The sequence below is a fragment of the Leptonychotes weddellii genome, chromosome 15 (genome assembly GCF_054177405.1).
Source record: "Leptonychotes weddellii isolate Sample4059 chromosome 15, ASM5417740v2, whole genome shotgun sequence".
Classification (NCBI taxonomy): domain Eukaryota; kingdom Metazoa; phylum Chordata; class Mammalia; order Carnivora; family Phocidae; genus Leptonychotes; species Leptonychotes weddellii.
The window spans coordinates 43,604,988-43,622,228 of NC_138383.1; the positions used below are offsets into that span (position 1 = coordinate 43,604,988).

Below are 17,241 nucleotides of genomic sequence, written 5' to 3' on the forward strand. Positions count from 1 at the left end.
TTTTGCAAATCTCCTTAATGCCTGACTGTATTAGTTTGCTAGAACTGCTAACAAAACACCAGAGGTGATTTTAACAATAGATATTAATTTTCTCACAGTTCTGGAGGTAAGAAGTCCAGGATTAAGATGTCTGCAGGGCTGATTTCTCCTGATGCCTTTCTCCTTGGCTTGCTGATAGCCAGTCTCTTGTTGCCTCTTTGCACAGCTGTCTCTCTATATATGTGCACCCCTGGTGTCTCTCTGCGAATCCAAATATTCTCTTCTTATAAGAACACCTGTGAGATGTGATTAGGGCCCTCCTTAACAACCTCATTTTAACTTATCATCTCTTTAAAGGCCCTATCTCAAAATACAGTCATATTATTAGGTACTGGGTGTTAGGACTTCAACATACAAATTTTGGGGGCACACAATTCAGTCAATAACAACGGCTTAATAGAGGATAGCCAAATTCTCAGATCTCTTTTTGCATTAAGTCATTTGTAATATCATGTCATGCAGTTTTTGAAAAACACCGATCTAAACTCATGAGAAAAATGAGAGTAATAAAGGTAAATAATGTCTTAGAATTACTATGAAAATAGTTATAAGAAACACTGCTCTAGAGTAGCCACCAAAATAATAAATGAATTTACAATTAAATTGAATAGGATGAAAATGAGATAATGAAATGTATTTGATTAGTCCAAAGAAAAGCAAGAAAAGAAAAATAGAAGTAACAGATAAAGCAAATAAAAAATAAATAAAATGACAGATACACCTAAATATGTTAGTAATTACAATAAATATAAATGGATTAAACCCTTAAATACAAAGATTGTCAGACTAGATAAAAATAAGACCCAAATACGTACTGCGTATAAGAGACACATTTTAAATTTATGGGCACAGATAAGTTGAAAGTAAAAGAATGAAAAAGAGCTATATCATGTGGATTTGTTTTCTACTGCTACGTAACACATTAATGCAAACAACAGCTTAAAACAACAACTACTTATTAGTTTACTGTTCTGTAGATCAGAAGTTCAACATGGTATGATGGATTCTTTGCTCAGGTTTCAAAGTTTGAAATCAAGGAGTCTGAGTTGAGTTTTGTATGGAGACTAGGGAAGAATCAATTTCCAGACTCACTCAACTTGTTAGCAAAATTCAGTTCCTTGAAGTTACACAACTGAGGTATTTGTTTTCTGCTAGCTCCCAGCCACAAAATGCTCTCAGTTCCTAAAGAATGACCACATTTCTTGTAACATAGCCCCTCTATCTTTAAAGCCAGCAATGAAGAATATCACTTACATCAAATTCCCATATGTCAAAACTCTTTCACCAGGAAGAGCCTTATGCTTTTTAAGATCTCACCTGATTAGGTCAGGCCCACTCAGGGTAATTTCTTTATTTTTGAGTCAACTGATTTGGGACCTTAATTACATTTGCAAAATCCTTTCACAAAATCACCTAGATTGGTGTTTAACTGAATAACTGGGAACTGCTTGTATATGAGGGGGTGGGCATCTGGGGCCATTTTAAAATTCTGCCTACCACACCATGAAAACACTTACCAAAACAAAATTGTTTTCACTATATTAATATCAGAAAAAGTAGAATTTATATCAAAAAAATTACTAGAGGTAGAGAAGGATATATAATACAAGGGTCAACTCAACAAGAAGATATAACAATGCTAAGTTTATATGTACTGAATAATACAACTTCAAAAAATAAAGTCAAACATTGACAGAAATAAGAGATGAGTCCACAATCATAGAGATCTGAAGACAACATTCTTTTTTTTTTTAAGAGAGTCCACAATCATAGAGATCTGAAGACAACATTTTTTTTTTTAAGATTTTATTTATTTATTTCACAGAGAGAGAGACAGCAAGAGAGGGAACACAAGCAGGGGGACTGGGAGAGGGAGAAGCAAGCTTCCTGCCAAGCAGGGAGCCTGATGCGGTGCTTGATCCCAGGATGTTGGGATCATGACCTGAGCCGAAGGCAGACTTTTAACAACTGAGCCGCCCAGGTGCCCCTGAAGACAACATTCTTAGTAGCTGATAGAACAAGCAGAAAAAGTCAGAATACAGACTTGAAGAACACTACTAACCACCTTGATCTAATTTATATTTATAGAACATTATATCTAACTGCAGGAATTTCAAGTGAAAAATTCTTATTTCCACACAATTTTCATGTGATCATGGAGCATTTACCAAAATAGATCACAGGCTGGGCCATAAATTATCAACAAATTTCTAATGATTGAAATAATGCAGTGTGTTCATTAGTCACAGTGGAATTAAACTAGAAATCTAAAATAAATAAATAAATAAATAAATAATCAATCCACAAATTCTTTAAAATTAAACAACACACTTATAAATAACCCAATTGTAAAGGCAGAAATTATACTAAAGCTTATAAAATATTTTTAACTGAAGGATAATAAAAATACAATATAGCAAAATCTGTACACAGAAAAATTAACTCAAAATCAATCATAGGCTGGTATATAAAATCTAAGTCATACAACTTCTAGAAGAAAATACAGGAGAAAAATCCTAAGGACCATAGGGCAAGTGAATATTTCTTACGTAGGACTCAAGAAACATGACTCATAAAAAAGAAATATTAAGCTAATAGCCTTCACAATAAAAAATATCTGATCTTCAAAAGACACCACTAAGAAAAATGAAAAGGGAAGCTGAAGACTGGGAGAAAATATTCATGACACATACATCTGACACAGGACTTGTATCTAGACTGTAATGATAATGATAATAATTATAACAACATTATTATTATAACAACAACCTAATTTAAATGGGCAAAAAATTGGGGGCACCTGGGTGGCTCAGTCAGTTGAGCAACCAACTCTTGATTTCAGCTCAGGTCATGATCTCAGGGTGTGAGATTGAGCCTGGCATCGGGCCCTGCACTAGGCATGCAGCCTGCTTGGGATTCTCTCTCCCTCTCCCCCTACCCCCCCTCAAAAAAATGGGCAAAAAGTTTAAACAAATACTTCACGAGAGAGATATATGACCATTAAACACATGAAAGATGTTCAACACAATTAATCATCAGAAAAATGCAAACTAAAACCACCATGAAGTATTACTATACACATTAGACTCAGTAAAGAATGACAATGCCCCAAGTTGGCAAGACTAGGGGTAACTGAAACACACGTACATTGTTGGTGGCTTGCAAAATGCTACCAAGTACTTGGGAAAACAACTTGGCAGTTTCTTATAAAGATATATTTACCATATGACCCAGCAATTCCAAACCTAGGTATTTATATAATAAAAATGGAAATAGGTTGGAAATGGAAATATGTATGGAAAACATAAAAACTTATGCATGGATGTTCATAGCAGGTTTATTCATAATAGTCTCAAAGTGGAAACAATCCAAATGTTCATCAATGGGTACATAAATAAATAGTGATATATTAATACAGTGGGATGCAACATAATACACAACATAAATAAATCTTATAATTTAAGCTGAGCAAAAGAAGGTAGGCACAGAACGGTATATACAATGTAATTCCACTGGTATAAAATTCTAGAAAAGATAATTCTCATATATTGTGGCAGAAAGCAGATTAATGGTTTCTTGGAGTCAGAGGTGGGGAGAATCATCTGGGAAGGGATACAGGACAGTTTTGGGGTGATGAAAATGTTATACTTCTTGATTCAAGTGTATATTTACCCAAACTCATCAAAAATGTAAAGTTAAATTTAGTGCAACTTATCATATGTAAATTATGTCTCAGTAAAGGTGATAAAAACCTCCCCTGGATGCAGTGAGATGGGTTCTTATGAGAAATTTAGACTGTTAAATGAAAATACTAGCCAAAAAGAAAGGTTGAAAAAAATCAGTTTTCTAAGATTTAATTTCAAGAAGCTAGAAAAAAACCCCAGTGGATGAAATTAAAATAAAGTAGATAGTCTTTCATGTGTCTAATGGTCATTTATTACTCTCTCGTGAAATATTTGTTTAAAAATTTTGCTCATTTAAATTAGGTTGCTTTGGGGCGCCTGGGTGGCTCAATCATTAAGCGTCTGCCTTCGGCTCAGGTCATGATCCCGGGGTCCTGGGATCGAGTCCCGCATCGGGCTCCCTGCTCCACGGGAAGCCTGCTTCTCCCTCTCCCACTCCCGCTGCTTCTGTTCCCTCTCTCGCTGTGTCTCTCTGTCAAATAAATAAATAAAATCTTTTAAAAAAATTATATAAATTAGGTTGATGTTATTATAAAAGAGCATGAACCAGTGAAAAAGAAATTAGCTATACAGTAGTCAAGAGGTGTTCTTTTGAAAAGATTAATCAAGTGTTAAATCCCTAGAATGCCTAATCAAGAAAACAAGAGACTACACAAGTTATAATACCAAGACAGAAAAGAGAATATTGCTATAGATTCTCCAGATATTAAAAATACAACAAACAGATACAAATTATTTAAATGTAAGAATTAGATATTTCAATGAAATGATACGGATAAATGAAAAAATACCAGACTGACACAAGAGATAGAAAATATCAGTAGTCCGTCTATTTGTAGTAATTGAATCTATAATTTAAAATTTTCCTACACAGAAAACTCCTGACTCAGATAGTTTTACTGGTGATTTTTATAGGAAACACTTATAGAAGAATAATACCAATACCAATAATGCACAGTTTTACACAAACTCTTCTGGGGGACAAAATAAAGGGATGTGAATCTCAATTAATTTTATAAGACCAGCATTATTCTGATAATAATCCCTGAAAAAGCTACCACAAGAAAGGAAACATACAAAACAACATGGACATAGACATAAAGTCCTATATAAAAATTTAAAAATGTAAGTCAATAATATATTAGAAAGATAATATACAAGGGCCAAATGGAATCTGTTCCAGGAGTGGAAGATTGCCTTAACTTTCAAAAATCAATCCTTTGGATGAATTTTGGGAACATATGCTACGCAAAATAAGCCAGTCACAAAAGAACAAATATTTACATGAGGTACCTAACATAATCAAATTCACAAATAAAGAAAATAGAATCACAGTTTCCAGGGAGGGGCTGAGGGGAGGAGGGATGGGGAGTTATTGTTTAATGGGTATTGAGTTTCAGCTTAGAAAGATGAAAAGAGTTTTGGATATGGATGGTTGCACGACAATATCAATGTACTTAATTTCACTGAACTGCACACTTAAAAATGGTTGAGAGGGTAAATTTTATGTTATGTGCATTTTTATGACAATTTTTTAAATGAAAAAAATCAGTCCATATAATTCAACCACATTAACAGAATGAGAAAAGCTATATGGTAATCTCAACAGATGCAAAATATGTATTTGGTGAGGGGCGCCTAGGTGGCTCAGTCATTAAGCATCTGCCTTCCGCTCAGGTCATGATCCTGGGGTCCTGGGATCGAGCCCCGCATCGGGCTCTCTGCTCGGCGGGAAGCCTGCTTCTCCCTCTCCCACTCCCCCTGCTTGTGTTCCCTCTCTCGCTGTGTCTCTCTCTGTCAAATAAATAAAATCTTAAAAAAAAAAAAAAAAGAATAGGGGAAGTAAAGGGGCGCCTGGGTGGCTCAGTCGTTAAGCGTCTGCCTTCGGCTCAGGTCATGATCCCAGGGTCTTGGGATCGAGCCCCGCATCGGGCTCTCTGCTCTGCGGGAAGCCTGCTTCTCCCTCTCCCACTCCCCCTGCTTGTGTTCCCTCTCTCGCTGTGTCTCTCTCTGTCAGATAAATAAATAAAATCTTTTAAAAAAAAATGTATTTGGTGAAATTCAATACCTGTTCATGATGACAAGTCTCAGCAAACTAGGATTTGAGGAAAACTTTCTTAATCTGAAAGAGATTACCTACAAACAAATTTACACCTCATATCACACTCAGTGGTAAAATATTTAGGGTTTTCTTTTAAATTCTGGGAAAAAGGCAAGGATGTCCACATTCACTACTTTTGATGGTAACTTCTAGTGCAAAAAAGCAAGAAAAAATGGTATAAAAATAGGAAAGGATGAAGTAAAAAAACTTCATTGCAGATGACATTTTGTATACAAAGTCCAATAAAATAAACAATTAAAATTAACAAGTGAATTTATCAAGGCCACTGGATAGGCTAGTTTGTATTATGAAGTTTGTTCATTCCTTTGGGTATGATATATATCCATTATATGTTATATGTAATAGTATACTATAATACATATAATATACTGTAATATATAAGGTATGTGTATCATTTATACAGTTGGCCCTTGAACAATGTGGATATTAGGGGTATTGACACCCCCCACTAAAAAACCCACATATAACTTTTGACTCTCCAAGAACTTAACTAGTAATAGCCTCTTACTGATCAACAGCCTTGCTGATAACACTAAACAGTCAATTAACACATATTTTGTGTATTATATGCATTACATACTATATTCTTATAATAAACTACAGAAAATAAAGTGTTAATAAAATCATAAGAAAATACATTTACAGAACTGTACTATAATTATTGATGCTATAATTTTACATGATCTGTTTACAAGGTGAATCATCTGTCAGTGCCTACATCAATATTGTCTTATGATACAAAACACTGTGGTGTGATATGTATTATTTAACAGTAGACCTCAAAAATGAAAAGATAATGTGCAAAAAATGTACATTTATTTACAGGTATTACACATCACGCATTAAAAACAAAAAGCAGCAATATGATTGCTTTATGGTAGCCCAGTATAATAAGATTGTGTCATGGTAGCCTAGCCTATATACTAATGAATAAATTGCTATAAAATTTTTATGGCATACCGTATTACAGTCATAGTCATAATACAGTACTGGAAATCTTGTTACATTTTTTGAAAAATTACTTACCTGTGATGATAAGCTGATGTGCAGTTTCTCCAGCAGGAATCTGTTTCAGGATTGACGGCTTGCACAGCTTTTTCTATAACAACGGCATCTTCAGTGGTGTAATCCTTCCAGATTTTTTTGATATTCTATCAGGGCTCTCCCAAGGTCCTTATGAACCCGTGGTCTAGGGGCTGAATTAGAGATGTGTTTGGGGGCAAACAGCCTACTTTGACACATTCAGTGTTGAACTCATGAGGTTCTGGGTGGCCAAGGACCTGTCCAGTATCAAAAGAACTTTAAAAGGCAGTTCCTGGGCGCCTGGGTGGCTCAGTTGGTTAGGCGACTGCCTTCGGCTCGGGTCATGATCCTGGAGTCCCGGGATCGAGTCCCACATCGGGCTCCCTGCTCGGCGGGGAGTCTGCTTCTCCCTCTGACCCTCCTCCCTCTCATGTTCTCTGTCTCATTCTCTCTCTCAAATAAATAAATAAAAATCTAAAAAAAAAAAAAAAAAAAAAAAAAGGCAGTTCCTTACTTGCAAGGTATTTCCTGACTTCAGGGACAAAGCACTGTTGGAACCAATGGAAACAAAGTTCCTAAAAAAAAGGGGGGGGGGTGGCAGTTCTTGCTGTCCAGGCCTTCTTGTTGTCCAACCCAAAGACTGGTAGCTGCAAAGGTTAGCAGCTTTACAGATAAGGGCAGTTCTGAGCATAAACCCAACTACATTTGCGCAGAACGGTAGCTAACCTATCCCTCGATGCCTTAAATCTTGGTATTTGCTTCTCTTCCTAATGTCTTTTGTGGCATTTTTTTTTTTCTTCTCCAGAATGGTGCACTTTTGTCTGCATTAAAAACCTTTTCAGATTGGGCGCCTGGGTGGCTCAGATGGTTAAGCGTCTGCCTTCGGCTCAGGTCATGATCCCAGGGTCCTGGGATCGAGTCCCGCATCGGGCTCCCTGCTCCTTGGGAGCCTGCTTCTCCCTCTGCCTCTCTCTCTCTCTCTGTCTCTCATGAATGAATAAATAAAATCTTAAAAAAAAATAAAATAAAAAAAACCTTTTCAGATTGATATTCCTTCTCAGTGATTTCCTTAATGGTGTCTGGGAACTAATCTGCTGCCTCATGGTAAGAAGAAGCTGCTTCTCTTGTTGACATTTTAAAAGCCAAACCTCTAGAATTATCAAACCAGCCATTGCGGCATTAAATTCTCCAGCTTTAGATCCTTCATCTTCCTTTTTCTTTTGAAGTTGCCGTATAGACTTCGCTTTTTCTCAAATCGTATGAGTCTATAGTCTATGCTTTACTTATAACAGTTCTGCACCTACATAAAATCTGCATTTTCAGTATGATAAAAAGGTATTTCACAAAAAGTGCAAAGTTTTCACACCTGCTGGCTTAGCTGCAGTGATGGCTTCATGAATTTTTTTTTTTTATAGTGATCCTTATACTGGATTCATTTATCTTGAAATGGCAGGCAACTGCAGCTGTGGCCTTTGATCTACGGTACCTATCAAGCAATTCAACTTTTTCTTATAATGTCATGACTTCTATGCTTTTAGGGAGCACTTCCAGCATCATTAGGGGCTCTTGGTGTTATGGGTTCCATGGTGTTATTTGTGGTTTACAATGTTTCACTAAACATGATGAAAAATAGGTGAACTGTGAGAGATGACTTTTTACTGTAATATACAATTTATCAGAGATGAACTGCTCAGTGACAGTGTCACACAGCATTTTAAGTGTATACAACACTTGAGCTTAAGGCCATAGCAGCAGGTGGATACAAAATTATTACAGAAGTACAGATGGATTACAGTTAATTTTATACAGTTATCACTGCTGCATCTTTTTGTTTACATTTGTCTCAAGTGCAAATGGCGTCATGTATGGTCTGCTTGTGTGTGTAAGTTTTGACAATTTTTAACTTTGCATAATAGATTTGTGTATATTTTATGGTAGTGATAAAAGACTATTTTCCACATATATTTTGTGCATATTTTGCTTAAATTTTCAATATTTCTAGCTTACATGGTCCATCTGTGAGTTTTTCAAATTGTCCCAAATCTTCAAAAAATTTTCCAATATATTTATTGAAAAAAAAAAAAATCCGTGCACAGCTCAAACCCGTGTTGTTCAAGGATAACTGTATATATTTGATATAAATTGGTAGAAATCTGTAAGCTAAATTAAGATAATAGCATTTATAACGTCAAAACACTGAATACATAAGACCAAATAAAAATGTTCAAAATTTCTACACTGAAAAAATACAAAAATTGCTGATTAAAAGATGTGTATAAATGAAAAGGTATAACATGCCCATAGACTGGATGTCTCAATATTGTTAAAGTGTCCATTCTTCTAAAATTATATATTTGATGTAATGCCCATTAAAATCTCAACTTTTCGGTGTGGAACAATTGAAAAAATAAATCATTCAAGGATGTATATGAAAATGCCAAGGATCTAGAATTGCAGTGACAATTTTGAACAAGAACAAAATTAGAAGACATATACCGCCAGATGTCAAGACTTACTGTAAATCTGTTTACCCTAAGAACATTTGGTGTTCAATGGAATAAAAGAACAGAATAGATAATTTAGAAATAGACTCCCATATACGATCATCAGATTTATCATAATACCACTACAACACAAGGGGGAAAGGAGATGGTGGCCTTTTCAATTAAATGATGTCAAATAAATTGTATATTTGTACGGAAAGTACTAATTTGACCTTTACCCCACACCACACATAAAAATTAATTTCAGATGGATTGTAGACCTAAAAGTGAAAAGTGCAGAAGAGAATGTAGGAAAATATCTTTATGACTTTGGATTAGGAAAAAATTTCTTACACTGGGCACAAAAAACACTAATCATAAAAGACTGATTAGTTGTTCACTAAAATTAAAGTCTTCTATTCATCAAAGGACATCAAGGCAAGCTGGAGATGAAGAGATGATGTTTGTAACACAAGTGTCTAAAAAGTACCTTGCACCCAGAATATACAAAGAATCCTACAAATGAACAAAGAGTTCCCAATTAAAAAACATGGGCTAAAGTCTTGAAAAGGCACTTCTCAAAAGAGGATATTCAAAAAGCCAATAAGCACCTAAAAGGAGATTCAGTATCATTAGCCACAAAGGAAATACAAATTAAACCTATAAATAGGTTTACTGCCACACACTAGAATCAGGCTTTGTCGCCTTTCCTCTCCATTGAAATTGCTCTAGTAAAGGTGGCTTGTGTCATCTCCATCCCCTAACCCTGTGGACACTCTTCAGTTATGTCACTTGAGCCTGACCATGCTCCTCTTCTTGAAATGCTTCGCTCTAAGGCAGGGAAGAGGGTTTTACGTGTGGTAAGGGTTAGGAAGTAGAAAGGAGCAGCCAACAGACTAGGCATCAAGTTATGTCAACTCTTTAAAAGCAGGGTCTTTTAGGGGTAGTATTTAAAGGTTTAACTCTCAAACTTTCCAATCAGAAACTGGTATATTACATCCAAAGGAGGTATGTTTCTTGGTAACAGTTTGTAAGTTCCACTATTAAAATGGAATCAGATGGTCATTTTAAAGTGTCAAATTATGCACTTGTAATGGGAGGGAGCTCATATCATTTGTCCAATATCCACTTCCCAATATTAAATAGATACATATTCTAACATCGTGGGAGGGGTATTGGATTCCCTTTTCTTCAGCCTCCACTGAAGCATAGCTCATCATGTCCATGGTCTGTTAGGGTCTTTTGGTATCAGGGCTGCAGCCTCTAGGTTCTCATTTTTGTTCCAGGACTCTTAGTATTTCCAGAACTTCCAAGACTTCATTTATGGACTTGGGTATCGTTGGCTGTTTCCTCTCTCTATAATCCATCACGGAATGTTCTGTGAGGCTATACATGGAACTTTTCACCATTGTGACATTTTCTTCAGTGTCATGTTGAAGGTGAGGCTTGCAGACCTCTAGTCTATAGCCTGGATGCAAGTCCCAGATACTCTTGGATATGTTTTCTATTTGTCTGAAATTACTACCTCCTCCAAATGCAACCAAAAGTGTAGAGGGAATGAAGTGCTGGGTAACTTCTTTGGAATCTAGGCAGCATCAGAACCAATTCCCATGCTCTTAGATCCACGACTGCCCCTACCTTGCCAATGTATTAGGGTAACTCTTGGTACATAACAGGTGTCCAGTGAATTACCTCCACAAGTAAAATAGGTTTTTCCTGCTTATGTTAATATTACATGCTCTTTGAAAAGAAAAACTTATGAATTACAGAAAAGTGCAGAAGTCAGACAAACAAAAAATACTGGATACTCCACCACTCTAAAACAATCATTAACTTTTTGGAGACCATCCTTTCATTCATGGTTCTCAAAAGTTCACACAAATACAGTTTTACATTGAGTTTTAAGCCATACATGCTGCATTTAAATTTAAAAAAAAAAAATTCCAGTCCTTTCCCCCATTTATCTCCCTACTTTTCTCCCTCCCTTCAAGCTAACCAATAATAACAGCCTGGTATATATTCTTCTGGTATATATACTTGTTTCCATGCTCAACACATATACACATATATACATAAATGGGTATAATCATTAACAAAAATAAAATCCTGTACACATAAAGCTCTGTAATAAAGCAATTAGTTATTAAAATTTGTGGAAATACCTTGAGATCAACTAATGTAGAAATAACTAATTTTAAAAATTACTCTCATGCTGTTCCATAGAATGGTTATATCACAATTCCCCCATCAATGGGCATTCACTTTGTCTCCATTTGGTTTTCTATTTTGTCTCTACAAACGATACTTCGATGGAACTCCTTATTTGTATTTTTATGCATTGATGATGTTATTTCTGTGGGGACAGATTCCCAAATTGAGACTGCTAGGTCAAAGTATTTTTATTTTAAAATTTTATTTAAAAACTTTTAAATATATATTGCTGAATTGCTGGTGGAAATATAAGTTGATATAACCTTTTTGTAAAAGTAGATGGTTCCCCAAAACCCACTAGCAAAAGATCTCTTAATTTTTGCCAGCTCCACGAAGTGGAAGTGACATCTCATTGGTTGTCTTAATTTGCATTTCCCTGAGTACTCCTTAGGTTCATAACATTTTCAGAGATTAATGGCCATTTACTCTTCTATGACTGGCCATCTAGTCCAGACGGATTAAAGACTTTAATGTAAACAAATTTAGGAGACTATTGTATAACCTACGGATTAAGGAAACCCTTTTAACTAAAAGAGTAAATTAACAATCTAAAAGGAAAATGTATAAATATCTTACTATGAAAAATTAAAATGTTAAACTCTTTTACTATATAAAAAAGCATAAAGACAATCACTAGATTAAAAAAATTTGCAACACACATGAAAAAGGATTAATATTTCAAATATATAAAGAGCACCTCCAGATTGATAAGAAAGACAAACCAATAGAAAAATAGGCAAAAAATACATAGGCAATTCATTGAAGATGATTTGTTAAGTGAATAAAGTATGAAATCTGGATGAATACTTTCATTTGTCCATTATTTTTCTCTATTGTGAATTTTCTTAGAACTTCTAAGATTTAATATGACTGTATGCTTTACCACATTCTTATGTTTCTAAAGTATCTCTCTCTTTTTAAAAGATTTTCTTTATTTGAGAGAAAGCAAGAGCAGGGGGAGGGGCAGAGGGAGAAGCAGACTCCCCATTGAGCAGGGAGCCCGATGTGGGGCTTGAACCCAGGACCCTGGAATCATGACCTGAGCTGAAGGTAGATGCTTAACCGACTGAGCCACCCAGGTGCCCCCTCTAAAGTATCTCTTAAGTGTGTATTTTCTGGTGAACTGCTCCTGGAAGTTTCCCCACATTCATAAAAGACACAGTTTATGATTCTTCTTGTGGAGTTGGCATCTGGATGAATGATTTATTAATCTTTATATTAGCTGAGTTTCTCTTTGATGTATTCTTTGATGTACAGTAAGGCTTGAGCTACTCCTAAAGGCTTTTCCACACTCATTACATTTATAGGGTTTTTCTCCAGTATGCATCCTCAGATGTACAGTAAAGTCTGAGTTGGTTCTGAAGGCTTTCCCACATTCTTCACATTTATAGGGCCTTTCCCCAGTATGAATTCTCTGATGTAGAGTTAGCTGCGATAGGGTGATGCAACCTTTTCCACATTCCTTGCATGTATAGGGTTTTTCTCCAGTATGTGTTCTCCAATGCACTGTTAGGTATGAACCCCTCCTAAAGGCTTTTCCACAGACATCACATTTATAGGGTTTCTCTCCACTGTGGATTTTCTGATGTTCTGTGACATGTACCATCTGGCTAAATGCTTTCCCACAGTCATTACACTTAAATGGTTTCTCTCCCGTATGCGTTCTCTGATGTGTATTAAAGCCTGAGTTACTTGTGAAAACCTTCCCACACTCATTACATTTATAGGGTTTTTCTCCAGTATGCCTTCTTTGATGTACAGTAAGTTGTGATGTATTAGTGAAAGCTTTCTCACATTCATTACACTTATATGGTTTTTCTCCAGTATGTGTCCTTTGATGTACAATAAGGTATGACTTAGTCCTGAAAGATTTTTCACAATCATAGCATTTATAAGGTTTCACTCCAGTATGAATTTTCTGATGCTCTTTGAGATTTACCATTTTGGTAAATGCCCTCTCACATTCATTACATTTATATGGTTTCTCTCCAGTATGAATCCTCTGATGTACAGTTAAGTGTGATTTTATTCTGAAAGATTCCCCACATTCATTACATAGATAAGGTTTCTCTTCAGTATGAATTCGCTGATGTATAATTAGGGATGAAGAACGCATGAAGGCCTTTCCACACTCATTACATTTATAAGGTTTCTCTCCTGTATGCATTCTGTGGTGTACAGTAAGGCATGAATAATTAATGAATGCTTTCCCACACTCATTACATTTATAAGGTTTTTCTCCTGTATGAATTCTTTGATGTTCTGTGAAATTTGCTATACGATTGAATGCTTTCCCACATTCATTACATTCATAGGGTTTTTCCCCAGTATGAGTTCTTATATGTACAATAAGGCTTGAATTACTTCTGTAGGCTTTCCCACATTCATTACATCTAAAGGGTTTCTCTCCAGTATGAATTCTCTGATGGACATTAAAAATTGTGGTATTCTTGAAAGATTTCCCGCATTCATTGCATTTATATGGTTTCTCTTCAGTATGGGTCTTCTGATGTACACTAAGATATGACTTATTCCTAAAGGCTTTCCCACAATCATTACATTTGTAGGGCTTCTCTCCATTGTGAGTTTCCTGATGTCTTGCAAGTTTTGATTTATCACTGAAAGCTTTCCCACATTCACTACATTTATAGGGTTTTTCTCCAGTTTGAATTCTCTGGTGTTGATTAAGGCGAGCACACTGGCTAAAAGATTTTCCACAGACATTGCATTGATAAGGTTTCTCCTTCGTATGAATTCTCTGATGTACCATAAGTGATGAAGAAGCAATGAAGGCCTTTCCACATTCATTACATTTATAAGGTTTTTCTCCAGTGTGAATTTTTTTATGTTGACTGAGATATGAAGGCTGGCTGAACATTTTCCCACATTCATTACATTCATAAGGTTTTTCTTTAGTGTGAGTTCTCTGATGTTGAATGAGTAGTGACCTATAACGAAAGGACTTTTCACATGTACTACATTTATAGGGCTTTTCTTTATTATTGTATTTTTTCCCTAACGTAAGTTCTGAAGTAGGCCTTATGGCTTTGCTGCCTTCTGTATCCTTGCAAATTTTCTTCCCCATATGTGTATCTGTAATCAAATCTAAATTCTCAGTGAAATTTTCACGTATTTGGCATTTGCTGTGGGGTTCTTCTCTTATGACTCCTGCTTCAGGAAAAAGAATAGATCCAAATCTAAAGCCTCTTTGACCAGAGGGAATTTTCTTGTGAGTAACTATTTTTTGGTTTAAATGATTTTCCTGATTATTTTGCAATCTCAATATCCTTTCATTCCATTTCCATAATCCTCCCATTCTGGAGTTCCATAGACCATTCTCTGTGAGTTTATCTATTATGGTCTCTTGTGATACATCTTCAGAAATATCCGCGGTTGATACATTCTTGGTTGCATGTTTGGTCTCCAACTCTGGGGGAAAAAAAGAAATAAATCAAATCAAATCAAATGACTCCCATTTCCTAAGCTAGGAAGATCTCAGTAAACAGGATAATAAAAGGGAAACCTCAGCTGATAATGAATACGAAGTTTTAACTGCTTGCAAATTGGCCTTGTTTTCTAAGAAGAAAGAGGTAGGTTTGAGGGAGGCTGGTTGAACCAAGAACCAAAGTAGTAAACTCAGTTTTTCCCCTACTAAAAAAATTCATTTATGGTAACCCTCCTAGAATCTAAGGATCTCAAATACTTCTTTTCTCATTCCCTTTACAGTGAACTTTTTTTTCCCCCAGATCATTCTTCAAAAGTTGTGACTACTTTCTTGCTTCCCATTTACTCTACAACCAGGCATTTGTTTGCTCCCAACCATACTTTCTATTTGTCCTCCTTCTTTGCTTGCTAGCTTTTTGTATGAGGCCTTTCTCAAATGAGGGCATTTGTTCCCAACCATACTTTCTTTTTGTTCTCATTCTTTGCTTGCTGGCTTTTTGTATGAGGGCTTTCTCAAATTTCCTAGGGTAGTTTATTCAAGTCTTTGTATGTACTTTTTAAACAGATGTTTATGGAAAAAAAACACTACGATTTTTCAGAAAGTAGTTGAACAGCAAATTAGTCAAAATTAATATTTATAGTTATTAATGTTTTGAATAGTAATAATAATCATCAAGGGTAGTTTTGCAACCTTTTTATGTCTTAAGAACATTCCTGAAAGTCTGTAAAAAAATCAGATCAAAACTACTTACACCTTGAATTTTAAAGTCATGAAACATTCCACTATCCACAAAAGGTTTTGATCCAATTTATTTTATTTTATTTATTTTTTAAAATATTTTATTTATTTATTTGACAGAGAGAGGCACAGCAAGAGAGGGAACGCAAGCAGAGGGGATGGGAGAGAGAGAAGCAGGCTTCCTGCCAAGCAGGGAGCCTGATGTGGGGCTTGATACCAGGACCCCGGGATCATGACCTGAGCCGAAGGCAGACGCTTAACGACTGAGCCACCCAGGTGCCCCCATCCAATTTTTTTTTTACTCTTATGTTAATCCCCATACATTACATCACCAATTTGTTTTTAAACATTTAGAAATAATTGCCTGAAAGTTAATTAGAAATTTAAAAGAAGTATAAAAATGCAGGGGCGCCTGGTGGCTCAGTTAAGCATCTGCCTTTGGCTCAGGTCATGATCCCAGGGTCCTGGGATCGAGCCCCACATCTGGCTCCCTGCTCCGTGGGGAGCCTGCTTCACCCTCTCCCTCTGCCTCTCCTCCTGCTTGTGTGTGCACTCTCTATCTCTGTCAAATAAATAAAAAATCTTAAAAAAAAAAAAACAAAAACAAGTATAAAAGTGTGGAGCGCCTGACTGGCTCAGTCAGTTGAACATCTGACTCTTGATCTCAGCTTGGGTTTTGATCTCAGGGTTGTGAGTTAAAACCTCATTTTGGACTCCACGTGGAGCCTACTTGAAAAAAAAAGTATAAAAGTGTTTTAAAAAGTAAAATATTGGGGTGCCTGGCTGGCAGAGTCAGTTAAGTGTCCAGCTCTTAGTTTCAGCTCAGGTTGTGATCTCAGAGTTGTGAGACTGAGCCCCGAGTTGGGCTCTGTGCTGTGTGGAGTTTGCTTGAGATTCTCTCTCCCTCTCCCACTCCCGCTTGTGTTTGGTCTCAAATAAATCTTTAAAAAAAAAAAGTAAAATATTGGGGAACCTGGGTGGCTCAGTCAGTGAGCATCTGACTCCTGGGTTTTGGCTCAGGTCATGATCTCATGGGTCATAAGATCGAGCCCTCCACTGGACTCCACACTCAGTGGAGGGTTTGCTTGAGGATTCTCTCCCTCTGCTTCTCCCCCTACCTGTGCATGCATGCATGCTCACTCTCTCTCAAATAAATTTTTTTTGAAAAGAGTAAAATATCAAATTGTATATACAAGCAAGTTTTAAGACCACCACCGCACAGTGTAATCTTTTTAAAAAAGACCAAGATTTGAGGGTCGCCTGGCTGGCACAGTTGGTAGACCATGCAACTCTTGATCTCAGGGTTGTAAGTTCGAGCCTCACGTTTGGTGTAGAGATTACTTAAAAATAAAACCTTTAAAAAAAAAAGGACAAAGATTTGGATTCAGGGACACCAAAGAGGGCACCCCTAGAACCCAGTTCACTTAAATGTTAAATTGAATTAAGGTAACTGGGGATGGTTACGGCCTTTATCCTAGCAGCCCACCAAGGCAAATA

General features: G+C 36.2%; 1 protein-coding gene and 1 non-coding gene across 7 annotated transcripts in view; both read right to left on the reverse strand.

Annotated features, from left to right (window-relative positions):
- Positions 1–17,241, reverse strand: part of LOC102729136 (uncharacterized) — a 161,858-nt gene that overhangs the window by 69,776 nt on the left and 74,841 nt on the right. The window lies entirely within an intron of this gene.
- Positions 9,658–17,241, reverse strand: part of ZNF624 (zinc finger protein 624) — a 45,071-nt gene continuing 37,487 nt past the window's right edge. For all 6 annotated transcript variants that reach the window (XM_006735976.3, XM_081805662.1, XM_081805663.1 and 3 more), the window contains one exon: positions 9,658–14,990. In XM_006735976.3, the coding sequence (XP_006736039.1) occupies positions 12,775–14,990 (2,216 nt within the window). In that variant the 3' untranslated portion in view covers positions 9,658–12,774. The remainder of the gene's footprint in view (positions 14,991–17,241) is intronic.